General features: G+C 43.4%; 1 protein-coding gene across 7 annotated transcripts in view; it reads left to right on the top strand.

Annotated features, from left to right (window-relative positions):
• Window positions 1-3,134: 3,134 nt before the first annotated feature.
• The window catches only part of ABCG2 (ATP binding cassette subfamily G member 2 (JR blood group)), a 22,601-nt gene continuing 1,335 nt past the window's right edge, over window positions 3,135-24,400 (top strand). The window contains exons 1-17 of one of the 7 annotated variants that reach the window (XM_075090388.1): window positions 3,150-3,388; window positions 6,251-6,342; window positions 7,429-7,534; window positions 9,183-9,395; window positions 11,285-11,344; window positions 11,825-11,939; window positions 13,093-13,245; window positions 13,663-13,820; window positions 14,567-14,718; window positions 15,185-15,289; window positions 16,793-17,043; window positions 19,487-19,569; window positions 20,680-20,769; window positions 21,393-21,517; window positions 22,652-22,806; window positions 23,659-23,748; window positions 24,395-24,400. The exon at window positions 24,395-24,400 is cut by the window's right edge and continues 92 nt beyond it. In XM_075090388.1, the coding sequence (XP_074946489.1) occupies window positions 9,190-9,395; window positions 11,285-11,344; window positions 11,825-11,939; window positions 13,093-13,245; window positions 13,663-13,820; window positions 14,567-14,718; window positions 15,185-15,289; window positions 16,793-17,043; window positions 19,487-19,569; window positions 20,680-20,769; window positions 21,393-21,517; window positions 22,652-22,806; window positions 23,659-23,748; window positions 24,395-24,400 (1,749 nt within the window). In that variant the 5' untranslated portion in view covers window positions 3,150-3,388; window positions 6,251-6,342; window positions 7,429-7,534; window positions 9,183-9,189. Of the gene's footprint in view, window positions 3,389-6,250; window positions 6,343-7,423; window positions 7,535-9,182; window positions 9,396-11,284; window positions 11,345-11,824; window positions 11,940-13,092; window positions 13,246-13,662; window positions 13,821-14,566; window positions 14,719-15,184; window positions 15,290-16,792; window positions 17,044-19,486; window positions 19,570-20,679; window positions 20,770-21,392; window positions 21,518-22,651; window positions 22,807-23,658; window positions 23,749-24,394 lie in introns of all 7 variants that reach the window. The other 6 variants (XM_075090386.1, XM_075090385.1, XM_075090384.1 and 3 more) reach the window with 6 other exon arrangements.

Genomic DNA, 24,400 nt, shown 5'->3' with positions numbered 1-24,400 from the left:
GGCACCCCTGGAGCCGTGCGCCACCCCGGTGCCCCGCCCGGCCCCCGCTACAGCCCGGGGGGCGCCCGCTGCCCCGGCCCGCAGCCCACGCGCTGCGGGGGACTCCCGCCCCGCCGCGCACAGCCCGGGACACGGCTGGCCACCGATGGCCGCTGCTGGCGGGGGGCAGCCGGTCCCCGGACACACCGGGCCCGCCACACACAGAGCCGCGGCGGCAGCTCCCGGCCCACAGCCCCCGCCGGGGCGGTGCGGGCTGGGAAGGAAGGAGCACAGACAGCCCCGCCGCCAGCACTCACCTCCCAGCCAACAGAGCCAGCCGCGCTCCCCCCGCCGTGCCGGCGCCCCCAGAACGCCCCGCCCGCCGCAGGTGCCCGGCGCTGCGGATCGGGGGGCGGTGCCGGGCGGGACGGCGCAGCCTGCGGAGGGCAGCAATTAACCACAAACAGAGAAGGCAGTTAGCACTGGCTGAGCAGCGGGAGCCTGACGGCAGCCCCCACCACGTCCCGCCCGGGGATCGGGAGCCGCCGTCAGCACGGCCCGCCGTGCCGCTGTCACCCCCCGCCAGCAGCGGCGCGACCCGGGCCCTGCGCTCCGCCCCACCCTCAGCCCGGCGGCCGCCCGCCCTGCCCCGCCGCTGTCGCCGGGTCCACGTATGTGTCTGCCGCCCCCCCCCCCCGTCACGTCGAAGCACACGCAGGTCTGAGTGACAGCGACCGGTCCCCGACACCAGAAATTAGGTGTTGGGGGTGTCTGCAAACAGCCTGAGGGGCTCCCAGAAACGGAACACAGGCCACCACGCGTGTGCTCCGACCGCTCACAAAGCGCACGGTCGGGGGGCGGCTGGCTGGTCCCGCAGGCTGCGGCGGCGTTGAGAGCCCGGCCGTGCACACAGGGCCTCCTGTGCAGCCGGGGGGGAACCTGGAAGCGTCTCCCCATACGTTGTGCGCTTGCATGCCCAGCCTGTACCGTACTGCCCTGCACCCTGAACCTGGCAAAGCATCAGTATGACCACACCGAGATGCTGTGCGCGTCTACGGACGCTCCGTTTCAAGACAGAGGAGTGACACACAGCCTCCACAAGCTCACCCAGGAGCCCTGGAGAGCAGGCACAGACACACAGAGACACTACGCTGGAGGGGATTTTCTAGGTAGTCCTGGAGGAAGAGCGTCATCGGGGACCGGAGGCAGGAGTGATGCAGCTCACGACGCAGCAGCTTAGCCAGGGCACAGGCAGAGCGACCGGTGGAAGGACAGCAACCTGCCCCAGGGCACACTGCCTTTCCCGGGGAAGCCGCAGTGCACGACGCCGAGCAGCAGCTCAGGTTCAGTTCTGTCCGGTGGTCTCTTAATTGAAGGCTAATGCCCTATGACTGTTAATATAGCTGGGTGGTGGCAAAAGCACAGCTAATGCAAGCTCCTCCTGAAACAGTCTTCCTGCTTTTCCAGAGTGCTTCACTAGACTTTCAAGAAGCACTTTTGCCACTCCTTTGGTTTTGTTTCACTTGGGGCAAAGCAGTGGTGTGCCTGCTTGAAGTACAGGAAACTAAACCAAACCACCCAGTTTCACATCCCACACTGATACTAATGGACAAACTCAATACCACCTTTCTTCTCCTGGGCTTGGCCTCCAAGCAGTTCTTTATTTTAGAAATCCTCTATGGAGAATGAGCCAGGAGAGCAGTGTCAGTCACTAGAGGGCATCAGGATCGAAGGACGCTGAAGAGGCCCACTTGCTTCCCTCCGCCCAGCTAACCGAGGAGGAGTTCTCCAGAAATGCCCTGGCACTGCTATTTGCCCACAGGCAGTTCCCCCATGACAGGACATTTCTGCACAGGCGCAAGGTCACAGCAATTTAACAGTGGGAAGGAGACATATCAGGCCCTGGTGCATATTAGAAAAGCAATGAATGGATGTGAAAACTCTTGAGTATCTATCGAGGGGTCTTTGCCCCTCTACTCATTTGTGTTTGTGATGTGTCTCACTGTCAGTGCAGTACTTGCCACCTATGGTGCTTCAACTCCCTCCCCAGGACTTGCTGGCTCAAAGAAATCAGACAGCTGGGAGGCAAAGTATAACAGCAGACACAGGGCAGTGTTGTTAGAAGGAGCTATGGGAGAGACCACTCTGATAAAGGAGCAGCATTTTTACACAGAACAGATAGAGTAACTTCTCCTGGTACTCCCATTGTCTGTTTCACCATTTCTAGTGTGGCTAGCAAACAGGATTATATGTGCATCGGGCCCTTCAGCATCTCTTTTCTGTCCTCAGCTGTAGACAATTCCTGGAGGACTGTTGGCTGTGGTGGTGGGAATGCACACCACTGAGTGAGCACGGGGAAACCACAGTCTGCTGGCGGCACAGTTCTGCAATACAGTCCTCTTCCCCAAGTGTCACCACAACCAGCACGCTGGGGCTGGCACAACTGACAGGGTGGTTAGGTGCAATTTCACCGGCATGGGTGGTAGCAGCTCCAGGGCCTATCATGTTCACTGATGGGAAAAAGAGGTCTTAAATATTTCCTAGGTATGTTAATATTGAAGTATGCAAGGTTTTGGTCTAAAAAGCAAAGCAGAGGTAAGACACTTGTAAGACAAAGGGCGGCAGGGCTATGGAGGTATATAGCTCTGAGTCTAAATTCAGGAGGAGGGAACACATAGGTGTAACGCAGCCCACTCTGAGCAGCCGGGAACCTGCTGGGAAAGCTGCTACTCAGGTAAAATGTGTGATGTTAACATCATGGTGATTTAACTGGTACTTTTCTGGAGCATGGATGAAATAATTCGATGTGTGAGATGGCAGTATTTTTAATATATTTGGTCATGTATGCACCTTCTCAAAGGCTACTGGGACTATGCAATGGTCTTCACTGGCTGCTAGGATGCTTGTAAGTCATGTATAAATACAGTACAGAGTTAATTATAATAAAATTAGTGATAAAGGAAAGAACAAGATCCCAGGAGCATGGTTCCTGAACAATGAGATACTTACCCATCCCAGATTATAGCCAGCTAAAAAAAGCTGGCCTTGTAATGTTCTGACCTGGGTTCTTAGCTCACTTACAACTTGTTCAGCTAAAAGCAAAAAAGGTGAAAGTTCTAGTTCATCCTGGTCCTGCCCTCCCCAGGAAGCCCTCTGGCTTCCCCAGCGTGCAGGAAGAGGGTGGAGACTCCCTGGGGTGACTGAGCGTGGGGAACCCAGCTCCCAGCTCACCACTGTTTTGCAGCAGATGTGAGGAAAAGGGTAGGACTGCCCTGCCCTGCAAACTGAGCGAGCCATCAGGGCTACGTTCCTACACACCACGCTCTTTTCTTCCCTGGCTCCTGCTTCCCTTCCACCACCTCTGCCACCTCCTCAGCAGCCCTGCAGTGCTGACCCAGACCTGCTACTGGTGAGTCAGTACCAACTGTTCAGCCCTTTTATCGAGATAGATTTAATTCGGTGTAGTTGCTTGCTTCTTTGTCCATGTATTGCTTACTCTGCCATCGCTAAGGAATTAGATTCAGCAGCTGTTTTCCTCCAACACCCAAGGAAAACACAGCAAAATGCTTGCCTACCTTTTCCCAGCTTTGCAAGGGATTTTACTGGGAAAGTTAGTAAGAAATTAATGAAAATATGTTCTATAAATGGGGGTGAAAGCTTCAAGGCTTAAAATGAAACCAGTAAAAAGGAGAAAAGTTAGAATATTTTGCAGGCACTACCATACTCAGAGTTTGCCCATGCAAGTTAATGCACTGCAGATAACATGCGTGCTAACACCTGCACACACAAAGCGCTGCTTACTCGGACCCCAATTAACACACAGGGTTCTTTCCACGGAAGGTAGGTTACAAATCCGTAGTAAATTGGTTGGCAATTAACTTACAGACTGCCTGAATCGCATTAGCCTTATTTACTCAAATGGTTTTAATTTCCTACATGTGTTCCGGAGAAAGAGGACTGTATGGTCCTATGGGCTGGCAGTCCTAGGCTATACTGCCCTCTTTCCATGCCCACATCTATTCTCTGGCCAGTCTACACCCCTGCAAATGCATGCGACTGAGGAGGAAAAAAAAAGTATAATTACAACTTCTGTGTATTTATATTGATCCAAAGTCTGAAACGCACATTTGTAGTAGATACTGTACTGTTTCAGCTTGCACGCTGCAAGACTGAACTTTGTACCCACTAAAAATAAGAGAAATAATAGCTCACCTAATTGTGTTTTTTCTGGCAGGTTCAAGTATTCAGAAAAAAGAAAACAGGCTATTTTTTTAAAGGGTTTCAGCTAGCTTCCTTTGGAAAACTGTGCTGAAAGCTTCTTGTGTCTCTAAAACTCTTCCTCCTTAAGTAATTTCAATGCTTACTCTCTATAGAGATAAAATACTTTGAATATCTGCCTGGATTTAAAAATATACATTTAAATGTACTTTTGATTTTTGCCATTCAAAATTTTACTATCATTCCTGTAGTATTGTTTTTTCTGTTTGAACTGCAAATATCTTTCGGTGCCAAAATCTCTGCAGGAAGGTGGGCAAGAATGAATGTTACTTAGCTTTTTATATAGACAACATATCTTAAGGCATACAAATAGATTTACTGAAATTGCTTGAAAGACCCCAGGTATGGTATTGCTGTGGTAAAGTAGGTTTAAGTCAATGGAACTTTGTAGTACATTTTGTTGTTGTTTTAAGTTTTTCTTTAGTGCCGCTGTATATGTAGGGAAAAGAGAGACCTTGTGCTTCACAAGTCTGGGAAGTGACCATACTGAAGGTTTAATTTTCTGTGCATCAAAACAGTGGGCAAAGAAATTTCATGAGCGTTCTTAAGAAAGTAGTTTCATTTTGCCATTAATAAAAGGTCAAATCTCAAGATGTAGTACTCTGCCTCCTGACAAAATTTTCTGAGACCTCTGAGGAAAAGGATTTTCTGTTAGGCTTGAACTAAAATTGATGCTGAAGTCAGGGGCAATAAAAATACTGTAGAAAGATTTGGGAAAACAAATTAAATTTGTAAAATCCCCAAAGAGTTCACAAATTTTATATTTAACTGATGCAAAAATAATGTATTATACCCAGAGCTGATATGATGAGGCTATGAAACACTTTATCCTATTAATGAATATTTCTGAATACAGCAGGCAGTACATATTATTGAATCTCCTGCTCATTTCTGATCTAAAGTAGATATTTGTAAGCCATTGGCAATGAATTCTAGGAAACTTCATTTAAAGAATTTTAGTTTGCATAGAAACTGATTTGATCAACATTCATCATGGTTGTTTCTTTGTCTTGCACGTGCTCTGACTTAAAACATTTCACAGCTGTATGTCACATTAAATGCAATAAATAATTTTTTAAACAAGGCCTAAAACAATATTTTAAAAAATCCATTCCTATGGAGCAATTGCGAACAGCTGACAATTATATTAGCTGTCAAGGAGCATGCCCCTGGATTCCTGTGCTGATGTTTATCGCTAGATCAGAAATGGAAAGGTTGGTTTGTAAAACACCAAACTGTTTTATCTCACCGCAAGTACTTAACCCAGAGTGGAAAAAAGCCAACCAAAAGCCTAACTCTAGCACGCATTATTTCTGCTGTTAGCATTTCATCTTCTCTCAGCACACTGTTAGCAGAGAACCAAATCACTGCTCTCGGAGCTTCCCACGAGTCACCCAGGCAAAGCCACAGCTGCCCCAATCTCATGTTGGTGACAGTCCCACTCAGAGGGAAAAGCTGGGTTACGGGACTTCCCAAGGCCCCTACCCGCCAGCATGTCCAGAACTCTGTCATTTTGTCATCCTAAGGAGCTGCTGTGACGCAGTCCTTGCAATGGTTACGCTCCTTTGAGAAGAGAGGCAGCTACCACAGATTTCACAGATCAACTGATAAATAACCATTCAAGTTTAAGGCAAATGTGTATTCTGCAGTTTCCTTCTGCAATAAATTCTAGTAGCACTGAAAGTGTGAAATGCCATTTTCAGTATTAACATCTGAAATAGAATTTTTTTACTTTGATAAACGGCATGCCCATAAATACACCTTTCCCTGAAGGGGCAGCCATCAGAAGGAACAGCACACAGGCAAATCTGTCTTCCACCTACAGCATCCCACCCTGTCACTGCAAGCAGCACAAGCACACTGCAGCCATGAAGGGCCATGCCGACTTACACCAGAGGTCTAGCTAGATGTGAATCCAGCCTCTACTCATAGCTGCCAGTAACCAATGCCTTCACAAGGGACAATATAAAAGAATGCTATTTTTCTCTGGCAGATTTGGGCAATCAGTGGGCTCAGGCCTTCCTGAACTGGAGGTTTCCTGCTGATACCTTTATTAAATAGCCACTGGGGGACTGTCTGCTATGGGTATGTCTAATTCTTCACGTAGCAGATTTATTTCTCTAGCTTCTACAGTGTTCTGTGCAAATAAGTGTACAATCTAATCATAACTCAATTGATAAATTAAAATTAACTTCAACGTACTGTCTGTTCCTAAAAACAACTCTTTGAAAGTAGTGTGATCCTGTATTTATTAAAATAGTTTCTGGTCCTGTGCTTATTGTCTTCCAGCCAAGTTCAGCCTGGAAGATTGAATCTGTTTCATTCCTAAATGAAAAGTTTGTTTTCTAAAGAGCATTTCTGAAATTTCGGTGCAAGTGCTGAGTTAGGTTTTTTATGCTCATCTTTGGAAAAAACCCAACAAACCCAAATGAAACAAACTAGAATTTAACTATTCTGTTGATAATGCCTGAGGTCACACTCCACTGCACTCTCCCCCATTTGCTTGTAATGTCAGTAACACTGAAACATTAAGCTGAGAAAAACATCTGATCAAGTAAAATACCGATCTAGATACCTTATAGATGCAGTGATATATCAAGGCTAGAGTCACACTGCCTTCTGAAGAATTCTGCACTCACATCATACTGCTGGTTATCCAACAGTTCAAGGTATTTTGTAATGTCTGTATGTGGTGTTGACTCCGCAGTTCAGTGTTTGGTACCTTGCTCTGCATGCTAGCAAACATCTGCTCTGCGTATTGGTGAGACTTGAAGTGAAAAGTTCCCACGGTGGTTCTGAATGCACATCTCTACTTTCAAATGCATCAAATGCTTCAAAAGCATCCTTTCAAATGGCAATGACTGATGTCCTGCCAGATTAGCCCAGAAACTACTATAAAAATAGCCTTATAAAATTAGCTGCCCTCCTGCAGGTAGATGTCTTCCCCAGCACAGTAGTGAAGACTGTAGGCAGTTTATCAATAAAAGGCCTCCAGACTTTAAATGTTTCACATGTAATTGATGTTCAACTTACTCAAAATCCATTTTGGCTTAAATTAAGGCTAGTCCCATTATCATTATATTTAGAACACAGTTTCTTTTCATTGTAGGAAAATTGGGCCAAAATTACTGATTACTAAAACATTAAGACCTTATCTTTTTGCCAGCACAGAAGACTGCAGTTTTGTCAGAAGAGGCACCCTTGGGCTAAAGTTGGGATAACATCACTGGGAGACAGATGAACCAGCCTTTACGTGCAGATAGGCCTGCTGCTGAAAGTACAGTTTCCAGCGTTTTCACTGTGCTGATAGCCACAAAGGAGAAGTTCAGCTGTCTGTCAAGCAACCTTAGCAAACTGACAAGATTAGGGCTTGTTTTTTTATGTGACCATATGACTGCGTTAGATTAAACGGCTTTTTTTGTGAGGCTCATTTTATTAACGGCTCTCAAATTCATCATCACGTCTGAAATGGTCTCATAATTTGCCTTCTTCCTTGCTGCAAGCAGTATAACTATGCTAACATATGGGACTGATCATCCCAGAGCTCCTAACTGCTCATCTCCCCTTTCGGTCTCCATGAACTACTGCATTACTAACATTTCCCCTACTGACAATTGATGTAATTAGACTCTGATGAGTAAACATGATATATAAAGAAAGGCCAGATCCTGTGTCTCACCTGAATGACCCTGTGCCACAGGAAGCACAAAGGGGACAAAGGTCTGCATGCACATGGGACAGCTGGGGATGCCCCCACAGTGTAGGTGAATGGCTTACAGGCAGGAGCCTGGCTGACAAGGGAGGTGAGATAACTTTAATTATGGCACAACCACCTTCTAGTTTTGACACGGAAAGCAAATCCAAGGAAGATAATTACTTATCAGTAGTGTCAGTTTCCACATTCCTACACCCTTGGCAAAATTATTTTGATTAAATAAACCAACAATTTTTAGATTTTTTTACTATTGCACAGGAGCACTAGAGGTAGGAGGAGTATCTTTACTTTCATACCACCCCTTTAAAAGAGTATCTAATGGGCAAAGTTTAAGGACATTCAAAACTAGAAAGAAGTCTGACAAAGCAGATGGGCAGAAGGCCAGGTCCTTTTGGACCTCAATAATTCTGAGCCACTCTTGCAGTGAGTCACCAGTTGTACCTGTTGTTTCCAACAAATGTGCAGTGTATGTATAGACCTCTCTGCCAGGGGCAGCCCTCCAGAAAGAGCATAATGTCATTCTAGTGCCCGCTGTGAGAGGTACCTACTTCCTCATACCAGGACAACAGATGCAGTTGGTGCCTGGGGCCAGGTGCTGCACAGGGGGACTGCTGGGGGGGCCTCTGTGAGAAAGGACTCGGGATTGCTCTGTGCCGGACACAGCTGCCTCCAGCCAGCACCAGCAGACCTGCCGCTGGCCAAAGCTGAGCGTCTCAGCGATGCTGGTAGCACCTCTCTGAAAACCTGTTTAAGAAAGGGTAGAAGATGCTGTGTAGCAGCTGTGAGAGAGGAGTGAGAAAATGTGGGAGAAGCAGCACTGCAAACACCAAGGCCAGTGAAGAAGGAGGGGGAGGAGGTGCTCCAGGCACTGGTGCAGAGATTCATCTGAGAGGGCAGCTGGGTGGGCATCTGGTGGCCAGCCAAGGTCAACCCACCACAACAGACCATCAGGGTGGAGGGGAGACTCTTCTACCTCCCTAACACCACATACATGGTGTGAAGCAATATGGCAGACCCAGCTCCCCATCAGCTCCATGTCACCTCAAGGTCTAAGCCCACAGGACCCAAACTTCCTGTCTGAAAGAGAGAGACCTAGATGGGCACCTGCAAGGCGCACAGTAGGCCCAGTGCTGAACATTGGACCCAACAGATACTTCTTTCCTCTCCATACCTAATCAAATCTTCTCCCTTCCTGTCCTTTCATTTGTAGAGGAAAAATGGCAGAAGGCCAGCCACACCTAAGTATTCAGATGTCAGACTTCAATACAAATGGCATCCACAACAGAAAGCAGTCCTCTCCAGACTTAGCCAGCAGGGAAGGAAGCATACTAACTTTCCACAACATCTGCTACCATGTGAAGATGAAGACTGGGTTCCTGTGTTGTCAAAAAACAGCCGATAAAGAAGTTTTGAGAGATGTCAAGTATGTAGTTGAACATCTCTTTAGAGTATGTGTATGTTTTATTTCTGTCTGGACAGTTGAGTCCACTTGTGTCACTGAGCCACTAAGCACAACATACAGAATTTGATCAAGATTTAGAAAAATTATAGGGATGTATGGTTGCTTCGTATTTGCTATGAATTGTGTTTAAGCTTTCTGCTAGGCCCCAGTGGTCCTCAGTCATTAGAGCTGAGCCTGTACAACAGAGAGCTCGTGCTGCTGGACACCATTTCCTCCAGTCCCAGGGAGGGACAGCCTTCCTGGCCGCTATCAACACCGGGGCACATGAGCCAGCTGTGGTTGTTTTACACTACCTGGCAAGCCTCTCACTGTGCCATGGTGTTTAACTGAGATACCAACAGCCTGTCCTCAATGCTTGCCTCTCCTTCTCTAGGGCAGGCTTTTGGAAGGTTTATTTGGGGGGTTTTAACTTAAAATGTTTCAGACATTAATATAAATGAGGGTTAGGTTAACTTTGAAGAGATGTGAAGTTTTGTCTTTTTCTTTTTCCAACATTGGGCACTACTGCAGTTACAGCCCTTGTTCAATAATCTATGCATGAAGCTTGCCCATTCACAGTTCAGTAGTTAAGCTAAGTGGCAAGCACTCATACAATACACCATTCCAAATCACCTGTGACTTTCAGCTCCCTAGCTCCAATTTCTGCCATAAATATTCACTCCTTTGTATAACTCTGTCTGTCCTGTTCTTTGCCCATGCAATTTCCACACCTCCTAAACATGAACTCTTAAAATCTTTCCTACTCTCCTCAGGAACTGTATGTTATGGTAACTCAGTTGGCTGACATTGGTCATCTGCAACAATGTGAGCAGAAGGCCCCTCTTGTGGCTTACTGTAAAAGACCAATGTTTAACACACATTACACTTTTCCTTTTTAGAAAATGCAACATCTGCATTTGCTTTGTTACATATTAGGTTTTTTGTGTTAAAATCACACATAACGTAAGATAACGTATGTATAATTTGTATGGTTCTTAATCTGTGGAACCATAAATTTCCACAATAAGAAACTGAAGGAAACAAACATGCATCAGGAAGAGTGAAATGAAGCCTCCTAGACTGCATGTCATTAGACCCTAAGAACAGCTGTACTGGGCCACACCCACAGCGACTCAGGTCACTGATACCTGGATTGCTGATAACAACCAGTACCAGAGTGCAGTTCAAGATAAACCTGGTATCATAACATACAGACAGGCATTTGTATGTGCAGCATGATTCTTGTGTACACCAAAGCTTGTTGAAGGCAGATTTTAGGGGCTAATCAGGAAAAATAGCAGTGACGCCTTCACATGCTCCAGCAAAAAGATTAAAAAAGGCATCAGTATTTCCATATACTGTATCATTTCTATAGGGTCTCTTCCGCAAATACTTAAAACCCTTTTCTATCTAGCTTTTGAGGTTCATGTGGCTTAAAATCAGATACAGAGAAAGTACCAACTGCAGTTTCTGTAAGTACAGACAAATCCCTAGTATGTTCTGTCTATAGGGACCATTATTCTCTCTGCTAAGAGAATAATACCTTTAGAACTGAATGTGGTTAAAGCAACCATGTGCTTCACTTCTAGAAACCTGTGGAAGAAAAGCATGCATACAGGTTTTGCTACATTTTACTCAAATTTCTGTGTTGTGTTCATTATATGAAGAATAGCTCTTCCTGAATTAGGAATATAAATTAAGATGGAATTTGATTATAAATATTGTTTGTGATCAGACAGCTTCATTAATTAAAAAATTAATGGGATGCAGAAGGTAGTTCTACAGATAATTTACGCTAGCCTACCAGATGAAACAGTAAGAGAGATAAAAACACCCTATCTATTTTGTAAAACCTCTGTTTTGCCTTACAGTGGCATCATGAGACCAGGACTGAATGCAATTTTGGGACCCACTGGCAGTGGTAAATCTTCGTAAGTGCCCTCTTTGCCCTACACAGAAATTACATCAAGGAGAAAATGAGCCTGTGCATATTTAGCAGTAATGGACAATACTTTCAGGAAAAAGGTTTTGTTTTCATTTAGGTCTGTGCAAATCTCACTGGCTTCTAAGAAATATCTGATTTAAAAAAAAACCCCAATCAGCTTACATGACAAAGATGCAATTAAGTTTTAGTCCACACTGTCCTGATAACATGATCTTCACCTATCATTCTAGATTAAGCTTATATTATTGAACAGACACAAATGCACTATGAAATTGCACAGATCTCATTTCCTTAGGAAATGAGGACAAAAGAAACTCAGCCCTTGAAAGTTGCTGGGAGTTTTCTAAATAGCAAATGTTTAACATGGGTGCTTTTATGTAGCTGTTTGTTCCATGAACTGGGTTTGTGGTGCAGACAGTTTACTTCGTGCATGCTAATCTGACAAAGTAACCAACTTCTCTCCTAGTCTACTTGACATTTTGGCTGCAAGGAAGGACCCCCACGGGCTTTGCGGTAATGTTTTGATCAATGGAGCTCCTCAGCCTGCCAACTTCAAATGTACCTCTGGATACGTAGTGCAGGTAAGTAATTTTTATCACTCTATGGCTTTTATTGTCCCCTTCTGACTGCAATTGTAAGAAGTTGCTGCAGTGTTCCAAGTATCTTGTCTTGATACAAGAATTGAGGCTAGTGCAGTAGCAACTCTCCACACATCCACCCTTACTGGGAAAGAGGCTCTGCTTGGGTTTTGAGTCTCTTTCCTTAATGCTCTTACAGTCAAAGGGCACAGACACTTTGGATCCCTCCTCGTTCTCCCTTTGGGGGAACAGCCGTAGGCTTCCGATATGCATGGGGTATTTTTCAAGTATGATGTTTTCTGATAATATACAGCTTGTACCTCCACTTGCCCAGGGACAGTATCACTGAGTCCCGTTCTGAGAAAACCTTTGTCCTGCCAGGGTGGGCTCAGGAGAAAGACATGTGAAAGACAAAAGAAGGAAAACTGCATCCCTCTTTCTCCTCCCCACTACCTGTGGTCAGCAGCATGCTTGCAGTTTATCAAGACCTGAAGAGATGCATCTGTGAAGACCCCTTAAAAAAGTACAGTCAGCATATTACAGAAAGGAAATCTCTCAAAACACACATAACTCTCTGAACGTCCTACATCTGACAGATTCCTTTTGCAAGAGACAAGCAGCTAATATCTAAAAAACCTACCCTACTTCCTTCTTCGCTGAAACAAGCTCAGAAAATCTTCACCTTACCCCACAAAGACCCAACCTCTCTTTTCCTTCCTTCTCTTCTCCCTGCTCCTACCTGCAGTGGGCTAAGGCTGCATTAACAAATGCACAGTGATAGTGACCTGAGCAGTAGGTGCTCCTTAGGTCCCTTTAGCCCTTCAGTATCTCACTCAACACCTCCAAAAAAACTGATTAAGGTAAGAATACATGAGGGGAGTTTTGAATACATTGCTATTTATGCATTTTGATATAATGCATGATGGAGGATGTTCCTATGTTGCATTGCTTTATGGATAAAGGCAAATATAATTATGTGCATGAAATCAACACTCTGCTACAACATAGGCGTGGAAGATGCACCTTACCACATGTTCTTGCAGTTTCTTCTGTCCCTTTGAATGCAAAGACACGTAAAACACAGGTAGATGCAGTTCTCAGAGGAAAAAATAGAAATTGCTAAGCAACCACCATCTACTTTTTTTTTTAAATGAAGGATGATGTGGTGATGGGAACCCTGACTGTAAGGGAAAATCTGAAGTTCTCAGCCGCACTTCGTTTGCCAAAGTCAGTGAAGGAACAGGAAAAAAAGGAACGAGTTAATCAGATCATCAGTGAACTGGGTTTGAGCAAAGTGGCAGATTCCAAGGTAAGTCATGTAAATATGGTGCTTACATCATGAACAAATATTAAATGATTTATTTAATTAACCAAATGGCTTATCATGGCAGATTAAAAAAAGTAAAATTAAACAGGCTATTTCAGTAATACAGTAATTAAAAACATTTCTGTATGGCGATCTGTACAGACTCTGTGCTGCTACTGCCATATGGTATTATGTTGTGGGGAAGGGCAAAGGTAGTTTGTGGTTGGAGAAAAAGAGAACACCTCAAGTAATTATAATGTTAAGAAATGGCCTTTGTGTGAGGTGAAATCTACATCTGTACCTGAGAGTAGGGTCAAAACTTCTTACACCTCTTCCCAAATGCTGCCATGTCAGTAGGATGCTGTTCACTCAAGTATTTGTTATCAGGCCAAATGAAGCAAGTTTCTTGTTTTGTGGCAGGTTGGCACCCAGTTCACTCGTGGAGTGTCTGGAGGAGAGCGTAAGAGGACCAATATTGGGATGGAGCTCATCACTAATCCTGCTATCTTGTTTTTGGATGAGCCAACTACAGGACTCGATGCCAGCACTGCTAATGCTGTCCTACTGCTACTGAAAAGGTGATGGCCTTGGAAACAGCTTCCTCTTTTCACCACTCAACTCTGCTGCATTTCAGTTGTATTTGACTTAAATTACAGTTAGAATGAGCAAACAGGGAAAACAGACATATAGTTGTTCACCAGTAAACCAAGGCTGCAATGGGGGTAGAAAAAAGGCTGTTTGAATTCTCTCACTCCAAAGCAGCTGCTCACAGCAGTACACAGAGTGCCCTGCACAAAGTGTGTGCATGTCAGGACTGCAATTTGTCCATTATAGCTGTCATGGATAGTTTCATTTATTTTCATGTTTGCCTGGGCCAGAAAAGTGATTAAATGCCTGTTGTACAGTCTGGTAAGGTGATCCATTTTAATACGGATGGTAGTTACAACACAGCTAGCTGTTCCCCCATCACAAAATCTCAGGCCTATCTTTGAGAAAACAAGCACAGCACACTCTGTATTTACAAATTTTACATTATTTTGCATTTACTACAAGCAAAGAGGACTCAAACACCTCTCCCCAGAGCTTTCTGTTTGCATGAAAATCTTCCCAGGACCTTCCCCTCCAACAACATTCCTAGAGAGAAGGAACTTTCTTTTCTCACAGAGACACTATAAATATGACATAAATATTTTATTTTTCTTTTCCCTCTAAGGCATGCCAAGTTAATCATACTTAACCAAGGCTTAACTGAACTTGCCAATTCTCTTATCTAAACTCTGAATTGACTTGCAAAGCTACCATCTCTGTTGTTGTTCACATTCAGGATGGCAAAACAAGGAAAAACAATAATCTTCTCCATCCACCAGCCTCGGTACTCCATATTCCGACTGTTTGACAGCCTGACGCTGCTAGCCGCGGGAAGAGTGCTGTACCACGGGCCCGCTCAGCACACCATCGAGTACTTCCAGTCTATTGGTGAGCACAATTCACAGCAGGGCCAACTGTAGCAACATCTTTAGTTTGTACTAACTTGAATAAAATTCCAGTAGTGCTTGATCAGAATTGGACATAGTGTGTATTAGCAAGCCCAGAATTTTAACAAGCTAAGCATTTCTCTTGGTGATTCACCCCTCAACCCATATGTGGGTTTGCATGATAGGGCTGACCTCTAATCAGCTGTTCCTGGGTGCATCTTAATTAGACAAAGCCCAGACTAGGGTTAAGAAGGGCATATTGCCAGCTGTCATCTTGGTTTCACTGATAGAGCTGTCTGGCAGTGCCATTCATCTCTTGGGTAGGCACAGGCCTTTTGACGCCTGCAATGCGTACAGTGCAGGCTGCTCAACAGGCACAGTGGTCTGGCTGTTGTTCACGATGGGTATGCACAGCCTTCTGCCAGTCACACAACCACCATTTAGGGCTTGTAATGTTGTCACCACAGGCTACGAGTGTGAGCCGTACAACAACCCTGCAGACTTCTTCCTGGACATCATTAATGGAGACTCCACTGCAGTGGCAATGAGCAAGACCAATGAAACTAACACAGGTATGAAACCCAGAGCTGAGTGAAATAACATGTATTTTGTCAGAAGGTGTCCAACACAACACAGGAAAAATCACTTACAGGTGTCAAACAACCAATAACTGTGCTGTACATGCATACGGTTACCTGTATGCATGAGAGTATTACATACTGCTGATCCATGTTGCTTTAAAGGAAAAAAAAACCCACACCGTTCCTAAATAATTTTTGTTTATACGTGGAAAATAATTAGCATAACCTGAAATAAGTACCAAATTCACATACAGCCCTACTACGTAAAATATTCCTGTCTATGCAAGAATAGTTTGCCACTCATAAATAGGTATTTAGTAATTTATTATTGCTATCCTTTTCTTCATAAACTGACCTGTATACTTCTGTGTCACACTCAAATTACAAGGTATTAAAGGTGAAAGAGCATTTTCCTGTGTTGAAGTTATAATGTCTGGGAATACAAGAAGCTGGTTTTTTACCTCTCAACAGACAGAAAGAGCTTATTTCATCTTTCAGGCAAACCAACTGAAGTCCTGCAGAAGCAGAGCCGATAAACCAGGACAATTGTTCCAGTTAGCAACATAATTTGATGCATTTATGACTTGTATTTTTTACCTAATGGAATGGTTTAGCTGTTAGGAAATTACTGTTTTCCTTCCTCTGAGTATGGTGGGAAGAAGGCGTAAAAATAGGGGACCAGTGTTCTCCTGATGCTTCCCTGGAGTTGTGGCAAGGCATAAATTATCCCCAAACTAACAAATGAAATCTCACCTATGTTCAGTAGTATGCTTTTTCATCCTGTCTGTTGCTACTTCTTTATAGCACACTCTCTTTTCACATGAATGAAAAGGGAAATGAAATAATGAAAATGCATGTGCCCAAATACACAGTTTCACTGTACCTATACAAAAGAAGTAACCAGCATTTTACAAAAATGTGACTGTGTTCAGGGTCTGACTAATATTATAGCTGGCAACGCATGTTGTATTTGTCATTGGAAAACCACACACTGGACTACAGTTGAAAAAAAAAAAGAGCTCCAGCTGAAATTTCTTTATGAAAGACTCAAACGTTTGACTGAAGTAGCCACATGCAGGATTACCTGGATCTAAAGGTCTGCGAGGTCTAGGATTATCTCATCAGATCTGTGAAACAGATCACTTACAGAAACCTGGGCGGCAGGGGGTGGAAATCACTTTTTGATGAAAAAGTCAGATTGCTGCCAGTTTGAAACTTCATCAGCAGTCATGGGTTTACCTAGTCAGTCTGCTCTGAAGCTGCTGCCTTTGGTCAGATTGCACAGACAAAGACAGGTTTGGTCTTAGTTATACTGACTCTTTTGAATTGCATGCTATGAGACTGAGTGAAATGAACCACTGGAACGGAATGTGCATATTAATTCTTCTGGTTCATTAGTAACTCTTCCACCGCAATATAAATCCCCTGGCTTAACTCCTAAACAATCTTCCCATCCCTTACAGAAACGGTCATATTTCTTTTTAATCTTTTCAGCAGAGAGGACTGAAGAATGCACAGAATATGATAAAACCTTGGCTGAGAAGTTAGCAGAAAAATACTCCCACTCTGCCTACTACCAAGAAACAAAAGCAATATTAGAGAATATTTCTTTGGGAAATAAAAAGAAAACAAAAGCAGTTTTACGACAAATCACATATGCCAATTCCTTCCTTCATCAGCTGAAATGGGTGTCCAAGCGCACATTTAAAAATCTGGTAGGAAACCCTCAAGCTTCCATAGCTCAGGTAATGCTGTTTGTATCTATTCTTTTCTGGTATGTGTTGAAATTATTCCACTCCTGTATTAGAAAAGTCATTGGGATGGTTTTGCCTTTTGATATTTTGACTGCAGGAAGTATCTGAAAAAAGATTGTTCAAAGTCTGGAAATCTGATTCACTAGACAGTGTTCTGAATGCCCCCAGAATGAGCAGCATGAGGGACTGTTCACTAATTAATTCTGGACTACTGAAAGACTTTGGGAGGCAAGGTGTTTTCCAGCAGGGTATTCTGCTGCTCCCATCCAGGAGCAGGTTATCTCCCAAGTGGTTTCACACAGTTACTCAAGAACATTCTTCAGAGTTGACTCTACTTGTCGAGGCTTGGCACTGTGGGGTTTGGCCTCAAATCTCCCCCACCAGAGAAAGTTAACAGACTATACTTGTATACTTAATTAAACTTCAGCACATAATGAAGTGCTGGCAGTTTGCTCAAGTGTAAAAATATTTTCACTGTCTCATAATGTGTCTGTCATTTGGTCATTTGACTGTTCACGATGGCAATGATGTCTTTTGGAGGAGATGTGATGAAGACCGTAATAGGGTCTAACACCAGCCATGGAAGATGAACATGTTCTACATGACTGGCCCTGATAGTGCTGCTTTTTCAGAAGAATCAACACCAAAAGTGTTGATTTCTTCAAAGCTGCACATTGCATTCAAAAATAAAGAATGCCTGGCTGACCTCTGCAGAATGACTAATCCTCAGGAATCCCCTAATTCACAAGCCAAACTCTTCAGTCCCAGGACCAGCAAATCTCCCACTGCAATTCTCAGCAATTCTAGAAGAGCCAATAGAAAAATTGGTCCCAATCAGGGGTATAAATTATCTTCATCATGGTTTATATAATGAGTGAACAAACAGCCAGCGCGGAGGGGAAATGAGTCCATAATCCCTGAGGTTAAAAGGCTTTGAGCATGTGTGTGTGTGTCTGTATGTTGATACTATGGAGATCCTTAACAATTGCTTTGTAAAAGCTTGACCTTGTGACAAGAATTAGACTCTCAAGGATCTCTTAATACCCCAAGGTTAATGGTCCTCACTGTTTCTCACAATCTTTTCTGTCTCCCCACCCTCATTAGGGATGGATTTTACAAGCATTCTTTGAAAGGCACATTAAGCCTTTCTTCATTAATCTGCTCCAAATTGGTCTTGAAATGATCCCTGCTTTCCACTGCAACTGGCTTAGGAGCTGAATTATCCCTGACATTTGCTCCTTTCGGCAGGATCTTAGTGATAGGGTACCATGGATCAAGTAGTTTATAGTGTTAAGACTCATGCATTGCTCAGACTTAAAAATTACAGAACTGCCTGATATAATCAGTTCTGTTGAGATTTTTGTCATTTGCGTTTAGCATTAAAACAGTGTGGTGTACACACTTCAGTCTTTTAAATTATATCCTTGAGGCAGCTGGTATCTTTGGTATTGTGTTACAGAGTGCAAATATCAGTACACCTATAGCCTTATCGTAGTATCTTGCTCATGTTAAAAACAGTCCCATCAATAAGGTACGTGATAGAGGCCAAAAATTACACATTGTAGAACATGCAAATAAACTGTCATCCCCAAACCAGCAGTCAGGGAAGACTGCTTTTGGTTATTGGTTGCCAAGCTCAAAGTTGCATTCAGGTGGCTCCAGAGAAACCCGTGCAGAAGCACTGCTCTGAAGAGCTGCAGTCAGCCCTAGAGCTGAAGTTACTCTTGTCACTGACAGCAGATGGCGAGTCACCAACTGTCCCAATGAGGATGAATGGTGGAGAGTATCAGTAGGGAGAGAGGAACGATGCTGCAGTAAATCACCGATTACCGATTAATCACAACATCCAAGAATGGCTGAAAGAGTGGTGGGGGAAAGGAGCTTAGCTGAGGTGCCAATAACACCTTGGGGAAAGGTGTTATTCCTTCTTCCTAATCTGCCCCACCAAGCCCCTGCTATCATCCTCCTCCCATCACTGGTGCTAGCACCCTCCCAGCACTCCCAGACAGTTCCCTCAGGTCACAGATCTGGGGAAAAGGGAGAAGCTGGATACTGCTGCAGCAATGTGCTTCCTGCCAGTGCCGCCACAGAAGAGTGAGCAGCAGCTGAAGCTCCTGTGCTGTTCCTCTTTTCTAGCCATCCCAGTGCCTTGCCCACATGAGGCAGAAACAGCTGGCTGCCACCAAAGGCTCCACTGGGGAGCTGCTGTGTCTCAGCTCTCAAAGGATACCTTGGCACAAGACTCAAAGTACTACTGTGCTGCAGGTTGCTAACTGTCCCATTAACTCCCCTCCCAGCTTGGATAGCTTTTCTCCTTTCTGAAAACATTTCCTGTAATTTATATTCACCCGCTACATATTTCATAAAAACCCCAAACCACTGACACTTTGAAAGCAACGAGAATAATACTTTTCCTCTTCTTTTTTACATTTAGTTGTGTGTTACAGCTTTCCTGGGACTGGTTGTAGGTGCTCTTTTCTTTGGACTTAAAGAGGACTCTGCTGGACTACAGAACAGGTTAGTCAGTTTACGTAATGGATATCTAAAAATTTGATAAAGCTCCCTCATCGTTGCGATAGGATAACCAACAGCTTGGAGGCTGAGAAGGAACCCACAAGCTCTACCTCTTTAAAGAAAATGCTTCCCTTCACATCAGCAGGTAAGGCCAAGCCTACATCAATGACTTCAAAGTGAGGGAGTTCTTGTGCCTCTAGGAAGGTCCCTGCAGAACTGTGGGGGGGTGCAGTTCTGCCTGTCCATGGCTGTAACCTGGACAAGAAGTCCAAATGGAGTGAGTAACGCTACTTCTGTAGGATGACGTCTTTCCGTGCCAGTCAGGTTGCTGAAAACACTGAACAGCAGAAATCATAGTTTAAAGGCTTAATTCAGCATGGCAGCATTTTAATTTATTTTCTGCAAAGGTTTTCCCAAGATAAAAAAATTTAAGATTAAAATATACAGACTTGGCTCCATAAACCTGGGTAACTAACACTTTGACCTTGCAACTGCTTCTATATACACACTTGAGTTTACCAGCGGTAAGTCAGAAGGTGCATCTAAGGCTAGATTTCAAAATTATTCTGGTCTATGTATCATTTTGAGAGCTGTATGTCCATGACCTAACACGTGAGTTTGCAACTAAGAAAGCTCTTAGTTTAGTCTTGAAACACTTCATAGTATTTATGTAAAAATAGCCCAGTTTTAAATTAGATATGAAAGTGTGAAAGCAAAGCCTGAAATCTTAGTGGAAAAGGTGAAAACAACTTCTCACATTGCTTATTCAGTTCCTCACTGTTTGCATCAGCCAAATACCTCACAGACTGAGAATTTTTAATGTGTCAGGAAATTACGTTTTTAAAAAAGGAAAATTAGTGCATTTTCTATCCTTTGACTGCATCAGAGAACATACTATTCTTGCGTAGAGATAACAAATACTGCCTGTACCACATCTACTTCAGGTTTGCTACGGACTCAGACTTGCAGCCAAGCCTTTTCGCACAGAATTTGGGATGGGAGGTCATATACCGCTGAGCTCCGGGCACTATGGTTGGATTTATGTACACTGTAGTGGAAACAGTACATATACATCACTTTTTTAATAACAGCTTGCTGTTTTGCTTTTTGTAGAGTGGGTGCAATGTTCTTTCTGACCACCAACCAGTGTTTTAGCAGCATCTCAGCTATTGAACTCTTTGTTGTGGAAAAAAAGATATTTATGTAAGTAAAACATAGAAGAAAGTTATCAGGGTTTACTATTAGAGAGTTTGCTTGCTTGCTGTGCTGTAGCTAATTGTTATTTAAGTACACCTAGTGCAGAGTTTTCAAATTATTTCACTGTTAGTGCTCATTGCAAATGCAGTCTTTTAGCCTGTGAGTTGTCTGCAAATCTCAAAATCTCCTATGACTGCAAACAGCTCAGAGTTTAAAATTATTAACATATGTAGGAAAAAAAACCTGAATACTCAATTTAGGTGTTGATTAATAAGTTTGTGACTTGCTAGCGAGGACAGTAAATACTACTCAACTGGATTCTTTAAAACTATGCAGATTACACTGTACAGAAAAGGAAAATTATTTAAGCTTTACCATCTTTCTCTGTTTTGATGACGTGACATATATTTACTAAAAATTATGTGCACAAGTATCCATATTCATTTGCATATGAAAATGCCATCATTACTATCTTGTGTGGCTTACTGAACATATGCATTACAGCCTAGCCATGAGAGAACTCTTTTTTTTCCAGTTTGAGCTAGAATTCATTTGTCTCCAGGAAAAATAATCTTACAGGCTTTTAGTTATTAAATTTGTAATATGCTGTATATACCTCTGTGTTCCAGACATGAATATATCAGTGGGTACTACAGAACATCTGTATATTTCATCGCAAAGCTAATGGCTGACTTAATACCTGTGAGGACTATACCAAGCATCATCTTCACCTGTATAATTTACTTCATGTTAGGCAAGTACAGTCTCCTACAGTCCCATTACACCCCCCTTAATAAATCAACAAGGCACTTGCATTTTCTATATGTGCGTGTATATGTGTACCTTTATATAGGCTAAAGCACTACATTGGCGTGGCAGTGGTTCCTGCACTTGCTTGTAGCATACCATGCTCTTTACAGAAAAGACACACTTTTCAAAGATTTAGGCATTCATGTCAGAATCTGTGACATGACTCATCTCCACCATCCCTAGAAGGAAGTGTACTATAACCATTACTACCTAGATTTGATTTATTCCTTTTCATTTATGGCCATCTTAGCTTCTGGTGACTTTTACAAGATACCTTTTCCATCCTTGCAAGAACACCTATCAAATAAAAAGTTTTCTTTTAAGAACTTAATATTGTGTGAATTAATATCAGCTTGTTCTTTTTGGTGAAATGCCTTCTGGTTAGCGAGCAGACTTTAAAAATTCCTGGCACCAACTTTTACAGCTCTAGAACACCTTCAAACATCATCCTCAAACATGTCCCAGGCAGACCATTTTCCTAGGGTAAGGTTTCAGATCACAACATCCATTTGGGATGTCCCAAAAGCTTGAAAGTGCAAGCAAAATTTAAAAATATTCACAGTTTGCTTTGGTCTGAGTTTTTTCCCTAAGGAATGGAAAATAAGGCCACATCAGCAAGAGGCTGTTAGACCATGAAACTTGAGTGAGATAGACCTTGCTACCAAATCCATAGTCAAGCAAAGGCCAATAGGTCCATTAGGAGAGTTCTCTGCTGGAAACAAGTGAAATGCTGTACAGCTGCTCATGGAAGCACACCAGAAATTTCTCCTTTGATAGACAGCTTGAAGCCACAGCCTCTGTGGAGTACAATACTGTAACTTCTACCCATTCTGCTATCTCCAGTGTTACTGCAGTTACAGGCATACTACTTATTCATCCTGTTGTCCCTTGACAGGGCATACATGTATGGGCTGTCACAAGCCCCACTGCAGTCTTGGGTCTCAGTAATGTAGCCTACGCTGTCAGACAAAATATATTCTGTAGGCAGGATACACCACATAAGTCAGGATAGTTGCTCAGGTTATGGTAGAGCTTTTGGCAGGATCGTACTGAAACCCTTCTTGTTCTGATCTTTAAGGTTTGAAACCAACAGTAGAAGCCTTCTTTACAATGATGTTTACCCTTATGATGGTGTCCTACACAGCCACTTCTATGGCACTAGCCATTGCAGCAGGACAGAGCGTGGTCGCTGTAGCAAACCTGCTCATGACTATCACATTTGTTTTTATGATTGTGAGTAGAATTATTCAGTTTTCTAGACTGAATCCTGAAATCCTAGAAATGCTGAAATCTAGAAATCCTACTGGCACAGAGTTCAGCCGAATTCTGCAAAAAACTGTGGGGTCGAGCATGTTGAATATCCTGATTTGTCTGATTTGAATATTCTGATGCTGTGGGTGGAAGATTCTGATTTGTCCTTTTAACAAGAAGTGGGGCGCTGGGTGTGAGGGGGAGGGAGAGTGGTTCCTCTGCCCTCTTCTCTGCAGCTCTGGCAGCCAGCATACTGCCTGGAAAGCATGAAAGTGTCCTAGAGCTACATTTTGTTCACTCTCCTTTAGCTTTGACAAAGACACACTTGGCTGTCTGAGGACATGACCCACAGCCTCCTGCTCTCTGAGACCACTACTGTAGTTGCCCTCCTCAGCTGCAGAGCCAACAATCGGGCACATTAGAACCAGGCAGCACACAAACAGCTACAGTTAGAAGAGAGGCACCATAAACAACAAGGCAGTGCTGAACCAACAGCCAAACCCTACGTTGCCTCAGACTTAAGGCACACAAGCAAACTGAGTGCACAACGCCAGCAGCTCCATACTCCCGAGTAACAGCAGACAGGTCATGTGAACCCATATGGGACTCACAGATGGGAAACATCTGGCTTTAATGCAGGGGCTAAAGCATTCCCCGTTACTCATTCTGGGAGAAGGCTGGAAGAGTTTCTTCCTCTGGAAATACCTTTCCACTTGCTTTTAGTCTGAAGAAGCAAAGTCAAGACATAGAAAAGAACACATGGTAACAGCATGTAATCTGTAATTTGTTTTTCTGTTGTTGTTCTTGTGGCTTCTCTGAAATCCTTGCCTCTAGATTTTCTCTGGGTTGTTGGTCAATCTCACAAGCGTCATGTCCTGGCTCTCCTGGCTCAAATACTTCAGCATCCCTAGATATGGAATGGAGGTAAGTGCTGTATTTTCTTGTGTACAGACTTGGAAAAGATTTGCTAGAAAGGAATGTCTTTACTCATGATAAAGAAAACTCCGAACTTTATGGGCTACTGAGTAAAAGGTAAGCTAATTAAATACAGCGACCTCAGAATGTAGTGCAGTATCTTGAACAAGAAAGGCTTCTCATCAACCAGCACCCACTGCTCTTTAGAAGAGTTCATTTCTGTAACTTGGAAACACCCCATATGAGAGAGACACTAAACAACTACATCCACTGGAATGCAGTTGGATGAAACAGACTAAAGAACAATGTTATCTCTGGTCAAGCTAAAACTTTTCCCTAATTTTTGATAATTTAAGCCAGGGTGATGTTTCACAGAGAAATTTGGGCTTTAATATGCTTGTGCAGAAATAGTCTAGGCTGGGGGAGGTGTTAAAGCCTGGTGATGTGCGTACATTACAGGGTATGGACTGCATACATTCCTCTCTTAACAAGAACCATGCTGCTCAGTTAAAAAAGTGGGGATTTGGCCAACATAATAAATAGTGATACCATCATATTTTTAGAATAAAGTTGAATTGAATTATCTCTCATCTTGTTAATGTATGATTCCTTTACCTACTAATTTCTATTGTAATTGTTTCTTTTATTTTAAAAGGCTTTA

Source organism: Phalacrocorax aristotelis, chromosome 4 (assembly GCF_949628215.1).
Source record: "Phalacrocorax aristotelis chromosome 4, bGulAri2.1, whole genome shotgun sequence".
NCBI lineage: Eukaryota > Metazoa > Chordata > Aves > Suliformes > Phalacrocoracidae > Phalacrocorax > Phalacrocorax aristotelis.
The sequence above is the reverse complement of the archived record's forward strand: the minus strand, read 5'-3'. Positions and strand labels throughout refer to the sequence as shown.